This window comes from Thrips palmi, unplaced genomic scaffold (assembly GCF_012932325.1).
Source record: "Thrips palmi isolate BJ-2018 unplaced genomic scaffold, TpBJ-2018v1 HiC_scaffold_17, whole genome shotgun sequence".
Classification (NCBI taxonomy): domain Eukaryota; kingdom Metazoa; phylum Arthropoda; class Insecta; order Thysanoptera; family Thripidae; genus Thrips; species Thrips palmi.
The window spans coordinates 11,126,830-11,142,747 of record NW_023144626.1 but is presented as its reverse complement, the minus strand read 5'-3'; the positions used below and the strand labels follow the sequence as shown (position 1 = coordinate 11,142,747).

Here is a 15,918-nt window from a genome sequence, read left to right as displayed (position 1 = left end):
AAGAGAATCTTATCTTAAAGGCAGGCAAATTTCACTGAGTTTGAGCATTTAATACAGCTTCCGATCAATATATTTTGTGATTTCATTCACTTTAATCTGAAAATAAAAGATCAAAGAAACCAATAGTGCATGAAGAAGTATAATCCGCTTACTCCCGTATCCACCCCAAAGGATCAAAATGGGTGAAATTTGCATGCGCATAAGATAAGATTCTCTTGCGTCAGCGAGGTGAACCTCGCTGCCGCGGTGCACGCGCCCTCACGCGCACGGCCCGTTGCAGGTTGCGGTACGAAATGATATAACAGTGAGTCAATGAGGGCGAAAGCGCCAATTTAATTATCAGCTCCAACCGGCCATGCACACTGCGATTCACTCTTTTACTACCACCAAATGGAACGCTTAGGCTTGATCTTGAAATTTGTCGACGCCCTAAACGGTCTGGAGGTCTTTCACCAAACGAATCCTTCACCAGCTGGACCAGCTTCTTTGCGGAAAACTGAATTACAATCCACCTCGGGGCACAGTGTCGGCGTACGCCACGAAACACCCGAGCGTGTCTTGATAGTTATTCTCCATAAGTCGCAATGTGGCCCGCCATTTTCCGTAGTAAAAGGCCGGCAAGGCGCCGATGCGGAAGTCGGTCGACATGTTTCGGACATGGTACACGCCCTGCGAGGGAACATCGTAAAGTGAGTAGTGGTCTACAACATGCAGTCATCAACATGTCGTAAAAAGTTGAATAAAATCCTGTCAAAGTTAGCACTTGTCAACGAGCGCAGAATTCCAACTGCTGTAACAAATTAAAAACAAAAATAACAAGCTAGGGCCCGCCCTTCCGTCGAACCGAGTTGCCAGTCCGCTTCGCTGCGCCGGCAACTCGGTTCGACAGAGGCCAGGCCCAGCTTGGCCTGCCGGTGGCCTTTCCTCGGGCCTTCGGCACCCGCATCCGACACCCCTTTAGGTGGTAACCGATGCATCATCTTGAATAAGGTCCACCCTATTATCCATAATATAGACTAATATGGACAAAAAATTTTCAGTCGGTCGACTCTCTTTTTCGAAGATACTGATCCTGATAACTGCCGAAGGCTTGCTCGTAGACACCCCCCCCCCCCTTTTCCGAGCACTCATTGAAGAGGTCTCGGCGAGACCTCTCGGAAACCGCAATAAAATTTTCCGGGCGGTCGACCCCCTTTTTCCAGGATCCAAGGCACTACTACAGAACTGCAAAGCTGGTGGTTAGTTTGCTTGCCACAGATTTGGCAAGCCGGTTTGAATGCCAAAAATTGACAAGCTTGACCTGGAAATACCACTCAGCTTGTCAAAAATTGGCAAGCTTGGCCTGGAAATACCACCTAGCTTCTAAAAATTTGACAAGCTTATGAAGATTTCCAACCGAGACTTGCCAAATTTTGGCCTTTCAAAACGGCTTGCCAAATTTGTGGCAAGCAAACTTACCACCAGCTTTGCAGTGAGTGCCTTCCAAATTTTGGAACTCTGGCTCAACTCCCTCCTTGTACGCAGACGACGACACACAGACTCAAAGGCAAATGCCTTGCGGGGTGATTCCGTGCGTATGGGCGAATTCTGTGTCCTCGCCCTCCTGGCTCGAAGGAGTGCATTGCATTGGTGCAGTTGCACAGCAAAATGAAGAATCGCATTGAGATTGATGATGCCCCACTCCAACCGACCCCATATGTCACGAGGATTCTTCGGAAAAGATGTAGAAGTAGTCCAAATGTAAGATCCGTCCTTGTCCTACTGGGTAAAAGTTCAACTTTACAACAACGTTGCGAGAAACTGGGATCATTGCTTGCACTAAACGGTATTGGAACTTGTTCCTTGGCACCCAGACATCATTTCAATAGAATATGGCTTCCCCAATCGAACTTCAAGTAGGGCAAATCAATACCCGAAAAATGTCCACCGCAAGTGTAAAGCATCAGTCTTCAATTGAAATAACAAGCTGTTTCCGGTCGATGCAGGGCCGAGAGATGAAAAGTTCTCGTCATCGTGAGCCGGACTACACGGCAAAATTACCGCCTGGGATTCCCAGGCGCATCATGGGAAAAAGGGCCTATTTTCCAGGCACCGCCTGGGAATCCCAGGCGGTACTTTTGCCGTGTACCCTAGGATAAGAAACCGTGGATATCAGTGGATATCACAGTCTTTAATAGAGTACGAAGGGCGGGGTGGGGCGGGGTAAGTCCAAAACTACCTAGGTGCGTATTTTTATTGATGTAAGTTCCGTCATCCCCTTTTACTACCAAACGAAACATGTTGAAAGCTTGCGCTACATGGGAAAACTTTAGGGCTGCAGAGCAAAAGGAGGCCGAAACATGCGGAAAATCAGATAACCAAAATGTTCCCCGAAATGAAAGTTTCATTTTTCAAATGTGTGGCACCCAGAATTCGCCCAGACGCACGGAATCACCCAACCCCGGCTCCTCGCTCGAGCATGGAAACACAATCCCTTACGCACAAACTGCAAAATAATTCAAACTAACTTTCTGATCGACCAACAAGGCAAATGTAAAAATTCACCTAAAGTGCAATGTCCAAGTGTAAAGTTTTGTGTTGTTAACCTTTTCATAAACGAAGCCCGCAACACCGACGAGCGTAGATTCGATGGTTCGAATACCGACAGATTCAAATTCCCGACCTGGTGCACGACCGCTTAGTAACGTGCACGTTTCATCTAAGATTTCTCTCTCATAGGAGAGAAGGTTCAACGTCGAAATTTAGTGTTTTTGTCTGACTTTTCTTTAGGCTGGCCGTGTCTCTTTATTCAGACTACTTAGCTCAAAATTTTCAGATCGTCCAATTCTTAATTTTCAGAAGAGATGAAGTGTGAATGAAGATTACACAAGTATCTAAAAGAGGTTTAATACAGAAATCATAAAATCTTGATCCTTCGTCAACAAAAAAAATGTTTTCATACACGAGCCCCCTTACGCTACTCTCCTTACCGGCGGCCACGGACAGTCAGCGTTGGCGTCACCGTGGATCGCCAGCATGATCTTGCGCCAGGCTTGAGGCACGTAGGTCTTGAAGGCCGAGCAGTAGTGCTTGACTCTAAAAATGTATGCGTTCTCCTTCCAGCCACCGCGGCTGCTCCACGACGCTACGTTAATGTCAACCTGACGACAGTCAGAAAAGTGTTATTGCACATTACGAAGTAATAGTGTCAAAACTTTAGATGTTGCAGGTTACAATTTTAATACCACTACAATTCCAAGGGTCAGACTTCTCACTACCGTCTCGAGGCGAGAAAAGTTTTGGTCAGACCGAAAGTCTCGCCAAATTTCGGTCAGACATGCGTCTCACCACAAAATGGTTATGCGCGTTCGTATCCAAACTTGAAGAAACTCATCTTGCAATGATGGTGGCGCGGAGGGTGAAGGACATCAAGGACCGTCCGGAATAATATCAAGCCGTTTCCGATTAAGAGTAAAAGTTGCAAATTTGCAACTTGGATTTCCGTCCTATCTTTTAGGTATCATCGCATGTATCCCTTTTAGGGATCATTTCACTGAGCATACTCGAAAAATGGTTAAAGTGATTGCTTCAAAGCGAGTTGTTGCACCTTGATCAAACTTCCAACGTCTGAAGTGAACAGCAAGATGTTAAGCAAAAGTTGAGTTTCCAGTGAGCATTCGCGAGGAACCTGGGGACTCACGTCATGGTCATTCGTCCACGTGAAGAGTGTGGTGAAGTTGCCGCTGTAGTACCAGAGGTCTGGGTCATGCCGGTCGCGTGTTTGCCTCACGTAGAAATCGAGGGGCTGCGCAGGCTGCAAAGCGGGTGGGCAATGGGTCACGTAGCGTGGTATTACGCGGAAAGGCCCCTGTGCAGAAAAAAACCACGTAAACTGATCGTCTCATTTACATCTCCACTTCCAGGTCGTGATAAACATTCCCTTTGGTATAGGCAGAAAGGGTTTAATCTTGTGGAGCTACCCTGAGCGACCTGGATACATCCTAGCCATTCCCTGAACGGCCCACCTGGAAGCCACTGTTTCATGAAATCACTGGAAAAGCAGTATGCGAATGAAGTTTTTTCGTCCGTGGACACGGAATCTTGTTCCCAGAGGGAGTGCTCAAAAGGGTTGTTCTGGGAATTCCAAAACGTTGACATGCTTTCCCGATACTGTCCCCATTCTTGCAGGCATTCAAAGCTTTTTGGAGGCTGATTTTGGAGTACTTGATTCGAACCGGTCCTTGCCTGGGCGCTGATCGAGCCATTTTGGGTGGTCCAAGTTACAATGTTTTACTGTTTCGCCAATAACTTCCAAATTACTTGACAGAAAAAACATTTTTCACAGGCATAACCTCAAAACATGTACGAACAAGAAAAAATGCCAGAAACGGCTAGATCGTTCCTAGTTAATGCTCTGCACCCGAAGTTTATCACGGAAAGTTCAAAAATGCTAAAATAGGGTTACTTTCAAATTGAGAGAAATCGAGCTTATTTCGCTTATTGAGGCTCCCACCTCCTCCTGTTTGTTACAAGTCGAACCGCAAAACAATTTCGTTCGGATTCCAGCGCGCGGAAGTAGTTCTCGAGGCGGCCGCTAGGTGGCAGCACCAATCAAACGGGAGACGGTCAGAGGTGGTCCATGTTACCCACGGTGGTCTAAATTACCCGCATCTACGGTACCCACTTGAGAGGGCTTCTTGGACCTTCTATATTGAGTCCATGTAGAATGAGAAGCAATTGGCCGATTTTGACGAAACTTGAACTAATGGCAAGTGAAAACTCTCCACTTCAAGGATAAACCTGTATTGAGCCAAGATTGGGAATCTTCTGGTTCGAAATCGCAATTCTTTTCGTTGTACTTTTCTTTCCCGGTGGTGTACACTCTACAAAAAATGTCCTGTCAACGCCGTTAATTTATTACCAATGTTTGCTGTTATGCAATTCACGGCGTTTGCTGTGAACTAGTTCACGGCGTTCACTGTGATCTCGGTTACAGTGTTCACTGTGATCTGGCCACAGTAAACGCCGTGAATTGGAGCCTGATTTGCAGTACTTCGGTGCTCAGCGGCGTCAAACTCACAGTGTTCACTGGGGACCAGATCACAGTGAACACCGTGAACAAGATCACAGTGAATCGTGTGAGCAGATCACAGTAAACGCTCTGAATTTACCTACAGTGAAAACTGGTAATAAATTAACGGCATTTACAGGACATTTTTGGTAGAGTGTACTTTTCTTACCCTTTTCAAGAAGTGCCGAAATCACATATATTTTGGCATGTTGTACGTAATGTGGGGAACTACAATCATTGGACAGTGGTCTATTTCATCAGGAAGGGACTGGATTATAAGTTCACGAGAGCAGAATAGTTGAATCCTCATTTGGAACTGCTCTACAGTGCAAACTACGCGTTTTGTACTTTTCTACCCCAACCTTCCCCTACGGGTAACGGTAAGATTGATCAGCTCCCCGCCGCGCGTGATTCTGAAAGTTATAGGTGTAGACTTCATGAAATACTTCGAAAAAATTAAATTGGTCGATTGGTTTGGCAGTACGGGCTCGCTTACAAAAATGATCCATGATTGGTACCCCGATCCATGTTCGGCACTTTACCTTAACAGTGATTTGCCGTGTGTTAGCATCAGTGGTCATTTTCCGACTGTGTGAAAACTTCCCATTCTGAAACGGCTGGACTTATAACAACGGACGGGTGGGTCCTAGTTTTCCTTTCAAGGCCTTAAACTAAACGTTGCTTACCGCAGTATTGTGGATTGATTTTTGAAAACTTTGATTCCACAATGTGACAATGAGTACCACGACAAGTTCTGAGCCACGTCGTAACATGGCGGTGAATGGAGATCAGAACACTTCAATTGAAGGGGCTGCACTGCAAAAAGAAAAGCTCACTGCTCTGAACCGGGAAGAAAGGCATAGCACTTCAAAAAAAAAGATGCGGTAAGTGTTCAAAATGTGTTAAAAACCCCTGAATAATGAGGATTTTGCGGGATTTTGTCCATTTTATGTGAAAATACAAAGATGCGTGGCTTTTTCGGTAGCCATTCCATCAATAAATTTCAGGTTTAAAGAGGCAAATTCCGTCAACAAAAACTAAGAAACTGTTGACAGAACCCGTGTGTCACTACACGTTGGAAGGTCACAGAGAATCCAAACGCTATGAATATAACGCCCATTCGTGCGATCCCCCCCCCCCTGTAAGATTCCCTTAACGCGGGCCACCAGCATCACGCCCATGTAGGTGGACTAATACACAAGCCATCCCTGTCGGGAGCTCCTTAAACCGCGCTTGCTGGATCCCCGGCCTTCCCAACCAAGTCGAACTCACTAAATTCAACCACCAGTTGAAATGATCTGGAAATTGTTTTTATCACTTTGGGACACTGCGCAAGAAAGCTGTTCAGTGCAAATTGGATGGAAAGACTTCGCGCCAAAATATGGCGAGACATAAAAGTCTCGCCAAGTTTTAGTCAGACCTGAAAGTCTCGCCAAAATTTGGTCAGACTAAAAAGTCTTACCACCAAATGGCGAGACTTTTTGGCCTGACCACGGCCTTTAGGCCGTAATTGTCCGGCACATTACGGCCTTAATGCATAGTAAAAACTCTACGAAGAATCGCTTCCTAATGCGAAGAAAATGAAGGCATTGTAAATCCTACGAAGAAATGCTTCGCATTATGAAGCAAAATCCTTTGTAATACGAAGCATTTCTTCATAATGCGAAGCAATTCTACAATGTCTTCATTTTCTTCGTAGTTATGAAGCAAATGCTTCGTAGGATTTTAAGAGTGTGGGAGGTTCTGGTGAAAATCTTGCCATTTTCCAAATGGATCCCACTGTCATAATTTGTTCGGAATATAAAATCTTTCTTCGACAGAGACTAAAATTTGACTTTTGAAAGCACATCCCCGATGGCACCGCACTGTGGGAAAAAATCACAGTAAATCCTGTAGTGATTAGTACAGCGGTCACTGTAGTTCAGAGTACAGGATTTACTGTACTTTTGTAACAGGATCTACTGTACTTTCTACGGGATTTACTGTACCACAGGAGTGGAGTACGGAATATCCTGTACCAGGTACAGTAGATACTGTAGCCAGGCACGGTAAATCCTGTGTTCTGAACTACAGTAAATCCCGGCAAAAAAATTAACAGGATTCACTGTTGTTTTTTCGCACAGTGCGTGTCGTTGCCATGGAGACTTTTTTTTCATGTTTTAACCATTTACTCACAACACAGACGATTTCTTGTCACTTTGATGAGGCAGGACGTTTAGTTTTGAGGAGTGGCACATTTTTTATTTGAACTATTTTTTGATAGCATCGACGGGTCTCGTTTTCGATTGTTGCAAATTTATGTTTTAGTCGTTTACGTTAAATTCTCACGATAAATTTTTGAAATTTTTCGCCTTTATAATTTGGTTATGATAAGGAGTAATTTGGCGGGAACCATTTTCCAATCAGATGATACCAAAAAAAAAGAAGAAATCTGAGCCGTCAGAAACAATTGGGGTCTTCCTTCGTCGGAACCCCTAAAAAATACGACCACGGGCTTTCTCGTATCGCAGTATTGGCCAGCCCACCAGTACGCGGCGCCCAGACTGCGATACGAGAACGCGCGTGGTCGTATGATCAAATTTCTGTTCTGGTCAAAACGGGGAAACAGCAACAGGTAGGAAAGAGCGACCAAATTGTTTTTTACCTGCCAGGTCTCACGCGTGTTCTCGTACCGCGCTTTTGATAAAGGGCAGTTACGAGAACGGTGTTCTCGTATCGCAGGAAGCGCCATGGCAAAAATTAATTTTCCGGCCACGCACCGAAGACACTACAGGCAACCAAAGGGAAACAACTCCAGCCAAATGTGTACACCGAAATTCATCAAACGTTTAAAATTCGCGAAAATTCATCGAAATTGGACTGAAATTTATCTGAATTCGACTGAAATTTATTGGATTTGTACACCGCAATTCACACTGATTTCCCCTTGCAGGCAACATTGGGAGACGCCGGAGAAATAATTATGCCAAGGCGCATCCTGCGATGCGAGAACACTGTTCTCGTTCGAAAATGGTCGTAGGACGTGGAAACAACAGCCGAAATTTTCATGAGACCTTGTAGGTCAAAATTTTTTCGGTCTCATTTCCCCACCTATGCCCGTTTCCTCGTTCTGGCCAGAGCAAAAATTTGGCAAAATACGAGGCGGCATGTTATCGTACCGCAGTTTTGGACCGCCCGATACGAGGTTGCATGTTCTCGTATCGCAGCGGACGTGTTAAAAACGATTCTGTTCCCGATAATACTCGTACTCCTGCATAGCAGATTTCGACGCGTCCCAATAGAATTATCCTACATCTCAGAGCAGATCCAAGGCCGTCCTGCCAGTCTTACTTTAGAACTATCCTGAAAAAGCGGTCTTTTTCGGCTGAGCGATAGCGAAGCCCTTGCCGTGTTTGGGCGCGCTGAAAAGTGACTGGTCGTGCGTCTGTCTGTGACTTTGTACTCACCAACGATTCTCAGCAACTACAGTGGCTATAGTTTCAAGATTTCGTATTTAACGTCGCCTTAGTACCCCCCAACACGAGTTTGTTTCAAATCGTTGTTTAGTATCGTATGAAATAATCAAAACCTATTTTTGAATCAGGTCATTAGCGTGGTTAGGTTGGCAGCGCGGCAGCAGCGCTTACCAATTTCTCATACCTGCGGGTCCACGGCTCTCAAATACGGGACTCAAGCAAATAAGCCAATAAAACTAAATAAAGAGCAGAAGGGTTTGGAAATGAGATCGGCCTTAGTTTTTCAACATTCTAGAATGATTAAAACCCTTTTGGAACACCAACACAGCGAAATATGGAGAATGGATTCGAAAATGATTTACGTGTTTCGTTCCCCTCTCCCCCCTCCCCTGTCAGAGGGGAATCATCTTCAGGTCAGTGCACTTTTGACAAAGCATTGTAAAAAGGATGTTTTTATTTTGACCTTTTGTATTGTGTGCATCTTTTTATTTCATTCTAGTGTCATCCTCTTTTTAAAATTTTCAAACTAGAGGAAATCAGGGAAATGCATAAATAACTTGTGTTGAAATTGGCAGGCATACTTAGTTTGGACTCGAGAAATTCATTCTATTGCAATGCTGCAAGCTGACAAGAGTACAAAAGCACTAACATGAGTTTATTAATAGAATCAATGTATGGTTGTGTATATTTAATCCTAATAGAGTTTGAATTGATATTGGTTTCAAAGAGACGACTCAGGTTTTGAGCGGTGAGTGAATTGGTGATTGGATTTAGTGAGACGATTCCTTTAACTTCACCGAAGTTAATATAACTGGTACTACTCAGTATTGTTTACATGAGTAAGATAAATTATGTCGGTTCATTTAGCCTTGGGTAGCCTTGGCATTGGACTCTATGTGACGAATCACTGGATTTGACAATAATTGGTCCCCGTTAACTGATTTAGATCAGCCTACCCTAAACTGACTCTCTTAATATTTACTGTGATAACATGTTCCAATCAATATTGTTTTATTCACTGGTTCACAATGAAAGAATGACAAAATGTTTCATAAATATAACTTATAAAATTGTGAGTTCATTAGTTAAGAAAAAAGAGTTATCGAATAGTGACCCAAGCATACGAGTAGCCAATTAAGCGATTCAAAGCTGGCAATTGAATTTTACTCGACTCAGGGATTCGCCTTGGTGTGGCATCAGGGAATTGGTGACGGCAGAGGGTGCTTCATGAAGACAAATAGGAACAATATACAGAAATTGAGTCTAAAGTATTGTATGTAGTTTGCAGTGTACTGGCAACAAAAACTACATTTATTTCAATGCCAATCCTACATTTTCATCTAGAGCTACGCAATTTGGGGCAATTTTAACACCAGACCTATATTTTCATCCCATATTAGGTCATTTTGGACCAAAAATTTCAAGTCAAGTTTTATATTGTTTCCTGCAGTTTTTTGTGTGCTGAACTCAAAAATGACTTCCAAAATTTTCCCAGACTCACACTTACCCGAATTTTAACCAATTTTGGACCAAAATTTTTAAATCGAGTTTGACGTTGATCCCAGCAGTTTTTGGTGTGCTGATAACGACAATCACTTTCATTTCGACTTCAGACCTATATTTTCATCGCAAATTAGATCATTTTGGACCAAAATTTTCATGTCGAGTTTTACATTGTTTCCTGCAGTTTTTGGTGTGCTGAACTCAAAAATGACCTTCAAACTTTTCCCAGACTCATATTTAACCGAATTTTGACCAATTTTGGACCAAAATTTTTAAATCGAGTTTGACATTGATCCCAGCAGTGTTTGGTGTTCTGATAACGAAAATCACTTCCATTTGTGCCCCTGGTCTAAAGTTCACTGAATATGAGCCCATAAGATGGACATTTCGTCTACTCAAGCAAAGTCCAAAGTGCACAAAAAATGTCCATTCGCATCGCTCAGCCACACTACGCGCCCAGACTGAACGGCGCGTACCCCTAGTCTAGAAGTCCGTGACGCCAACATACTTAACAAAATTACTCACCGAAGGGCTTGTTGAGAAGTTTCATCCCTATATAAAGACGTGGACATTGTATTTCACAGACATCGCGATTCACTGATTTGCAGTAAAGATAGTTCAGGAACCCCTGCATTTAGGATAGTTGTAAATCTGCACTACCAGTTATAGGATTGTCTTGGATCTACTCTGACAGTAACGATTATTTTATTAGGACGCGTCATTTTGCGACTTCTGGTGATACCGCACAGGGAGCTTGATAGCCATTAGACGTATGACACAATTAATGAATCAGCAAGTAAAACCACAGGTTTCCCACTTGTATTTTACTTAGCAGATGTCAGGGCCTCTAAAGGGACTCTTAAAAAAAGAAATGACTCAGAAACCGCCAGAATCTGTTCGGATCCTACTCAAACGAGCAGTTTCGGACTACAATTTGCACTTTGGAATAGCATGGTTGTCAATTTTCTTTACAGCTACCTGTCACTTAGTACTTTTATCAGGAATCCAAATAAATAGGCCTCTGCATACATTGTGGGCGACCGCGGTGTTACCCGGGCACGGCACAATTGAGAATGGCTGAATAGGAATCCACGCCGCATTCACTGACCTTGGCGGGTTGCACACGACCACAGCCATAAGTACATGGACAATGTGAGGATTACGGTTGGAGTGGACTACCGAGTCAACTCACGTTCAGGCCTGTACGTTCGTTTTACGTTAACTTTTTACAGTCGTTGTTTGTTGCACACATTTCTTTGAACTTGACTCATCCCCATAAGGTAAGTGTCAATATATTAAATTGGATAATTTTTTTAAAAATTGTATTTTAAAAAACATGTTTATTGTTTTCAGAATGCTTTGGATGAGGTGTACTTGGGGCCAGATTGTGAAGAAGCATTGAAGGTGATTCCTCTCCCCAATGACCCTGAGAAAAAGTTCCCCATAGAACAGTTGGTTCAGAGGAGAAAGCAAGATATAAATTGATTTCGGCTTCGTTGTCTGGATTTTTATCTCACGGCAGCAAAACAGATCCAGACGATTTTTCCAATTGGAAAACCCGTTATCCAGGAAATGGAATTTATCGACCCCTAGGTTGCTCTGGATGAGAAAACACGGGGTCTTCCTCATTTGCGCGATTTGAGCATCCTTTCCAACGCCTTCAAGGCAAGTTTCTGCGTGAAAGAATGCACCCCACATCGGTACCCCACGCGCGTGGCCCGGGAGAACCTCCGCTGCGCGTGGGGTAGCGACATTGTCAGCAGCATAATTTCATTTATCATCATTTTGTTACAGGAGAAACTAGGAATTGATGCAACAACTGTGGCCTTTGAATGGAGAACAGTCCCAGGTCTTTTTGACGAGGAGCAGAAACAGGCGCTGCTGAAAATGAATCCAGAAGAGTTCTGGGCTGAAATTTACAATGCAAGGGACTTCCAAGACAACCGCAGTGCCCCCAGTTGCCGAGCTAGCTCGCTTGGTGTTTATCATCCCTCATGCTAACGCCGACTGTGAACGCACTTTCACCATTGTCACTGATACTAAAACCAAGAAGAAAAACAGGATGTGTAACAAGACCTTGAACGGCGCTACTCGGGTAGCGTTTCGCACCAAGAATTATGATGCTGTGTCTTTGGAAATTACTAACAAGCACTTGGAGAAGCACAATGCTTCTATGTACGACTGAAAACTTAATTAACGACATTAGCAAATGAAGTCTCATGATACTTCATAATGTCGTTAATTATTTTGTTTTTATATGATTAAGTGTATCTCCACTTACAGTATTTTATCGTCTTGTTTTAAAGTATTTTAAATGACGCGATTAGCGAACTGGCCATATCTAGCGAGTTTTTTCACGGTTCTAGTCTACAAACTGTGTGACTGTTCAATATTTTAAGTAATATTTTATTTCTTTAAGCTACACTTTGTACCAATGATATATTAGTAAGTGTTGATGGCTGTAATTTGAGATACGTGCAATAAACCTCCGTTCAAATGTAGCGCTTTGTTCCATTGTCCTGAAAGTACAGTGCAGGCAACCTTTCTCGAACGAAAGTGGTGGTGACGAAGAGCCCTTTAAAGCACATTTTTTGCTTGTGAGGGGTAGGTATCACACGAAATATTCATATCTTGTTATAAATTTGACCAATTTTCACGACATTTAGAGTTAAATAAGCAATTTGGCTAAAAGGGGATTTTTTTTCTATTTGTGGGACTATTGGCTAACTTGCGTGGGACAAACGCTCGACTGGGTCTGGCACCACTGGTTTGTTTCCACCAGCTTATCAACTCCTGCCGTTTTTGAGGATATTGAAGACCTGCTCCCTTCTGCAGAGTACGTTTATAACAAAGATCATTTCATTATAGCAATTACATCAATTTTCAACTGAGAATTTAACTTTTTCAGAAGAGTGCACTACAAAATATTTGGTCTGTCAAAAAATCAGCCCCAAATAAAAGTGCTGACAAGTATTCTGCAATGGTGTTAGGGCTGACTTTGAAAGCCCACACCCCACCGACCAGGATGTTGACAGATGACAGTATTACAATAATTCTTGAGATTGCTGCAAATATAATTGTCTGAGCGATAGCAAAGCCTATTACTTCAGTGGGGTTAAAAAGGTTATTCCGTGTATGTGTGAGCACTCCTCCTCCTAAACGGTTCAGTCGATCTGGCTGAGATTTTGCAGGCTCGTTATGTTTTTGGTTCGCCATCGTTCGCCACACACCAATATTCAGCTTAGAATTTCAATTCCTTCATTGGCGGAGCGATAGCGAAGCCCTTTACTCCAGAGCGGTTGAAAAGTTTTGAATATCTGTGTGTGTGTGTGTGTGTGTGTGTGTGTGTGTGTGAGAGAGAGAGAGAGAGAGAGAGAGAGAGAGAGAGAGAGAGAGAGAGAGAGAGAGACAGATTGTGTGTGTACACTTCTCCTCCTGAACGGCTCGGCCAATCCGGCTGAGATTTTGAAGGGTCAAAAAGTATGTCCTTGGCTCACCACACATCAAAATTCAGCTATCTATCTTAATCTATGGTCATGACCAACATAAAAGACTAAAGGCCGGCAGAAAAAGGGGAAGTTCACATGAGCGGGAGGAGGATTCCAGCCAGAAGTGGTGCTAGCACGCCATGCAGGGGTATTTTTTGAATCGGGCGACCAGACCGATTTAGTGGACCTGGCCCCGACAATGACGGCTGCTTCCACGAGTTGGACAGATCAGAATCTCAGAAAAAAGGGGCCGACCGACCCAAAGTTTTTAGTCCACATTTCGATAGGTCTGACCACGACCTTTTCAACGATGGGTCGGAAAGGAAGGGGTGTCCTGGTTTTTGACTTAGGCAGTTGGCCAGATTTGTACCTTGGATGAAGGGGCTCGACTGGAAAGTCAAATTGCGGTTTGGTTTTGAAACCTTTTGTCGCGGAGTGATCTACTTATTGCTCCAACATAAATTTCAGTGACGGCTTGCCGAAGCAAGCAGGAAGCGCTGCAGACCAAAGTAGATGTAAACGCCAGGCGTGGATTGACAGCAGCGCGAAGCCTGTTACGACAAGCCACGGTTCCTGTGTTGTGTACAGGAAGTAAAAGTACACTACAAAACTGCAGAAAAAGGTAAGGTTTACACGAGCCGGAGGAGGATTTCGGCCATTAGTGGTGCTAGCACGTCACTGAGAATGAAAGTGTCACCACCATCGCCCTTTCATTGGGTGACGCACGCATCGTCGCTCAAATTCAGGTAACGAGCCAGCGTTGGGCAGTCACAAAATCGTCGTTCTAAATTTGGGTAACGTCGTCGGCGACACCGGGAGGTCCCCGATGACGTTCTTCCAGGGCCACCACGATGACTGCCACGTGGCGTTGAGGCCTCCGGTCATCGTGGTCGCTCAGTAAACAGGGTTGTTAACGTTACTTTTCAATGAAATTGCACACATTTCTTTTAAAACTGCACCAAAAATATTTTTTTGTGGTATTATTTGAATGTTTTTGTAGGAAAAGACTCAAAAAGATTCAAATATGCCAGAAAAATTTTTGGTTCGCTGAAATTTGTGATAGTGTTGGCCCTAGAAGGACGAGAACCCAAAAGTAACGCGTTACTCGTTACTTTTGGGTTCTCGTCCTCCTAGAGCCAACCCTATCACAATTTAACGAACCAAAAAATTTTCTAGAACATTTGAACTCCTGAGAGTCTATTGCAACAGAGACATCAAAATAATACAATAAAAAAATCTTTTTGGCAAATTCTTCAAATTAAATTGTGCAAAAATGCTGAAAAGTAACGTTAACAACCCTGTGAGCCACCACGATGACCGGAGGCCTCAACGCCACGTGGTAGTCACCTTTGAGATGAATTTCGTTCGTACCATTTCATAAGGAGGTGTTCACTAATAAATTTCATAAAATTAAGAAGATTTCTGTGATGAATAATTCATAAAACGGCCTCTACAAATAAATTTCATAAAATGACGAAATGTTATTGTTACTTAACAATGAATTGGTATCAAAACCTTTCGTAAATTCACGATGATTTTTTACAGTGTTTTTGTCAAAAATGTGTCTCAATCTTTAGTTACAGGTCAATGAATGTCCAAAAGCGACATAAAAACAGTCATGATTCTAGTTTTCAAGATTAAGACCGAAAGAAAACATGTTTTTGAAATCCGGCTCCCTTGTCTTCTTCATTTTGACCATAAAAAGATGTTGCAACTTCGTCAGATTTTTTGGGACAACATTTGGATTTGAAATACTGCGCGCAAGGATTAAAACCCACATATGGACCAAATCTAAAATGTTTGCGATAGTTCAAAAAGTGCCACCAGACGCGCAACCAAAGATGGTAAAATGGTAAAAAGGCATGGAGAATCCAATGGTGATGTCCATTTTCATGTCAGGGAGACCAATATGTAAAAAAATAACAGGAAAAGTAGCGATATACACCGGCAACTTTGGCCCGTCCCGTACATTAAGAAATGTGCGAATTTTGCCTATGTTTAACCCTGGCGGGATTTGAACCTGAGTCTGGGGTCAAAATAGATGTTATTTTCGTCATCAGCAACCTCAAAAACATAAGAAACAATGCAAAAACTCGAATTAAAAGAATGTTCAAAATGTACCCCACTGGGATTTGAACCCGGGTCCAAACTTCTCCGATTCACTTGAAACTGGCACCGTTGGTTTTGTCTCGTCGCCCTGATTCCAAAAATATCCCTACATGTCCTGCTAGCTGTATCCGTAGCCGAAATCCTCCTCGACCCCATGTAGGCCATGATGCACCTGCAGCAGCGCCCCCGGTGCTCGGATCGGATTTGCTGCCACCGGGCGGTTCTTAGGATCACCCAAGGAGGCTGCATACCAAATTTGGTCTAGATCGGACCACGGGAAGTCCTCGGACGGACGAACGGACGAACGGACGGA

The 15,918-nt window shown here is 43.5% G+C and overlaps 1 protein-coding gene across 3 annotated transcripts; it reads right to left on the bottom strand.

Moving 5' to 3' along the window:
• Positions 1 to 308: 308 nt before the first annotated feature.
• LOC117643643 lies at positions 309 to 11,069 on the bottom strand. 3 transcript variants are annotated; one of them, XM_034382635.1, is made up of 5 exons: positions 11,001 to 11,069; positions 5,737 to 5,866; positions 3,680 to 3,847; positions 2,970 to 3,140; positions 309 to 669 (listed from the first exon to the last, which is right to left on the bottom strand). In XM_034382635.1, exons 2-5 carry the CDS (start codon positions 5,821 to 5,823, stop codon positions 502 to 504), a joined length of 594 nt encoding a protein of 197 aa, XP_034238526.1. In that variant the 5' UTR covers positions 5,824 to 5,866; positions 11,001 to 11,069; the 3' UTR covers positions 309 to 501. The 3 variants fall into 3 exon arrangements, with proteins under 3 accessions (XP_034238526.1, XP_034238525.1, XP_034238527.1); XM_034382634.1 differs by having other exon boundaries at positions 10,987 to 11,068; XM_034382636.1 differs by having other exon boundaries at positions 5,737 to 5,861; positions 11,001 to 11,062.
• Between the last annotated feature and the right edge of the window lie 4,849 nt (positions 11,070 to 15,918).

What these genes read in the sequence shown, in the direction of transcription:
- LOC117643643 (XM_034382635.1), bottom strand. Translation starts at nt 5,823, where the DNA reads ATGTTACGACGTGGCTCAGAACTTGTCGTGGTACTCATTGTCACATTG. An exon ending in CGTGGACGAATGACCATGAC is followed by an intron (nt 3,141 to 3,679) that starts GTGAGTCCCCAG and finishes GACTGTCGTCAG; the next exon opens with GTTGACATTAACGTAGCGTC. An exon ending in CTGACTGTCCGTGGCCGCCG is followed by an intron (nt 670 to 2,969) that starts GTAAGGAGAGTA and finishes GTTCCCTCGCAG; the next exon opens with GGCGTGTACCATGTCCGAAA.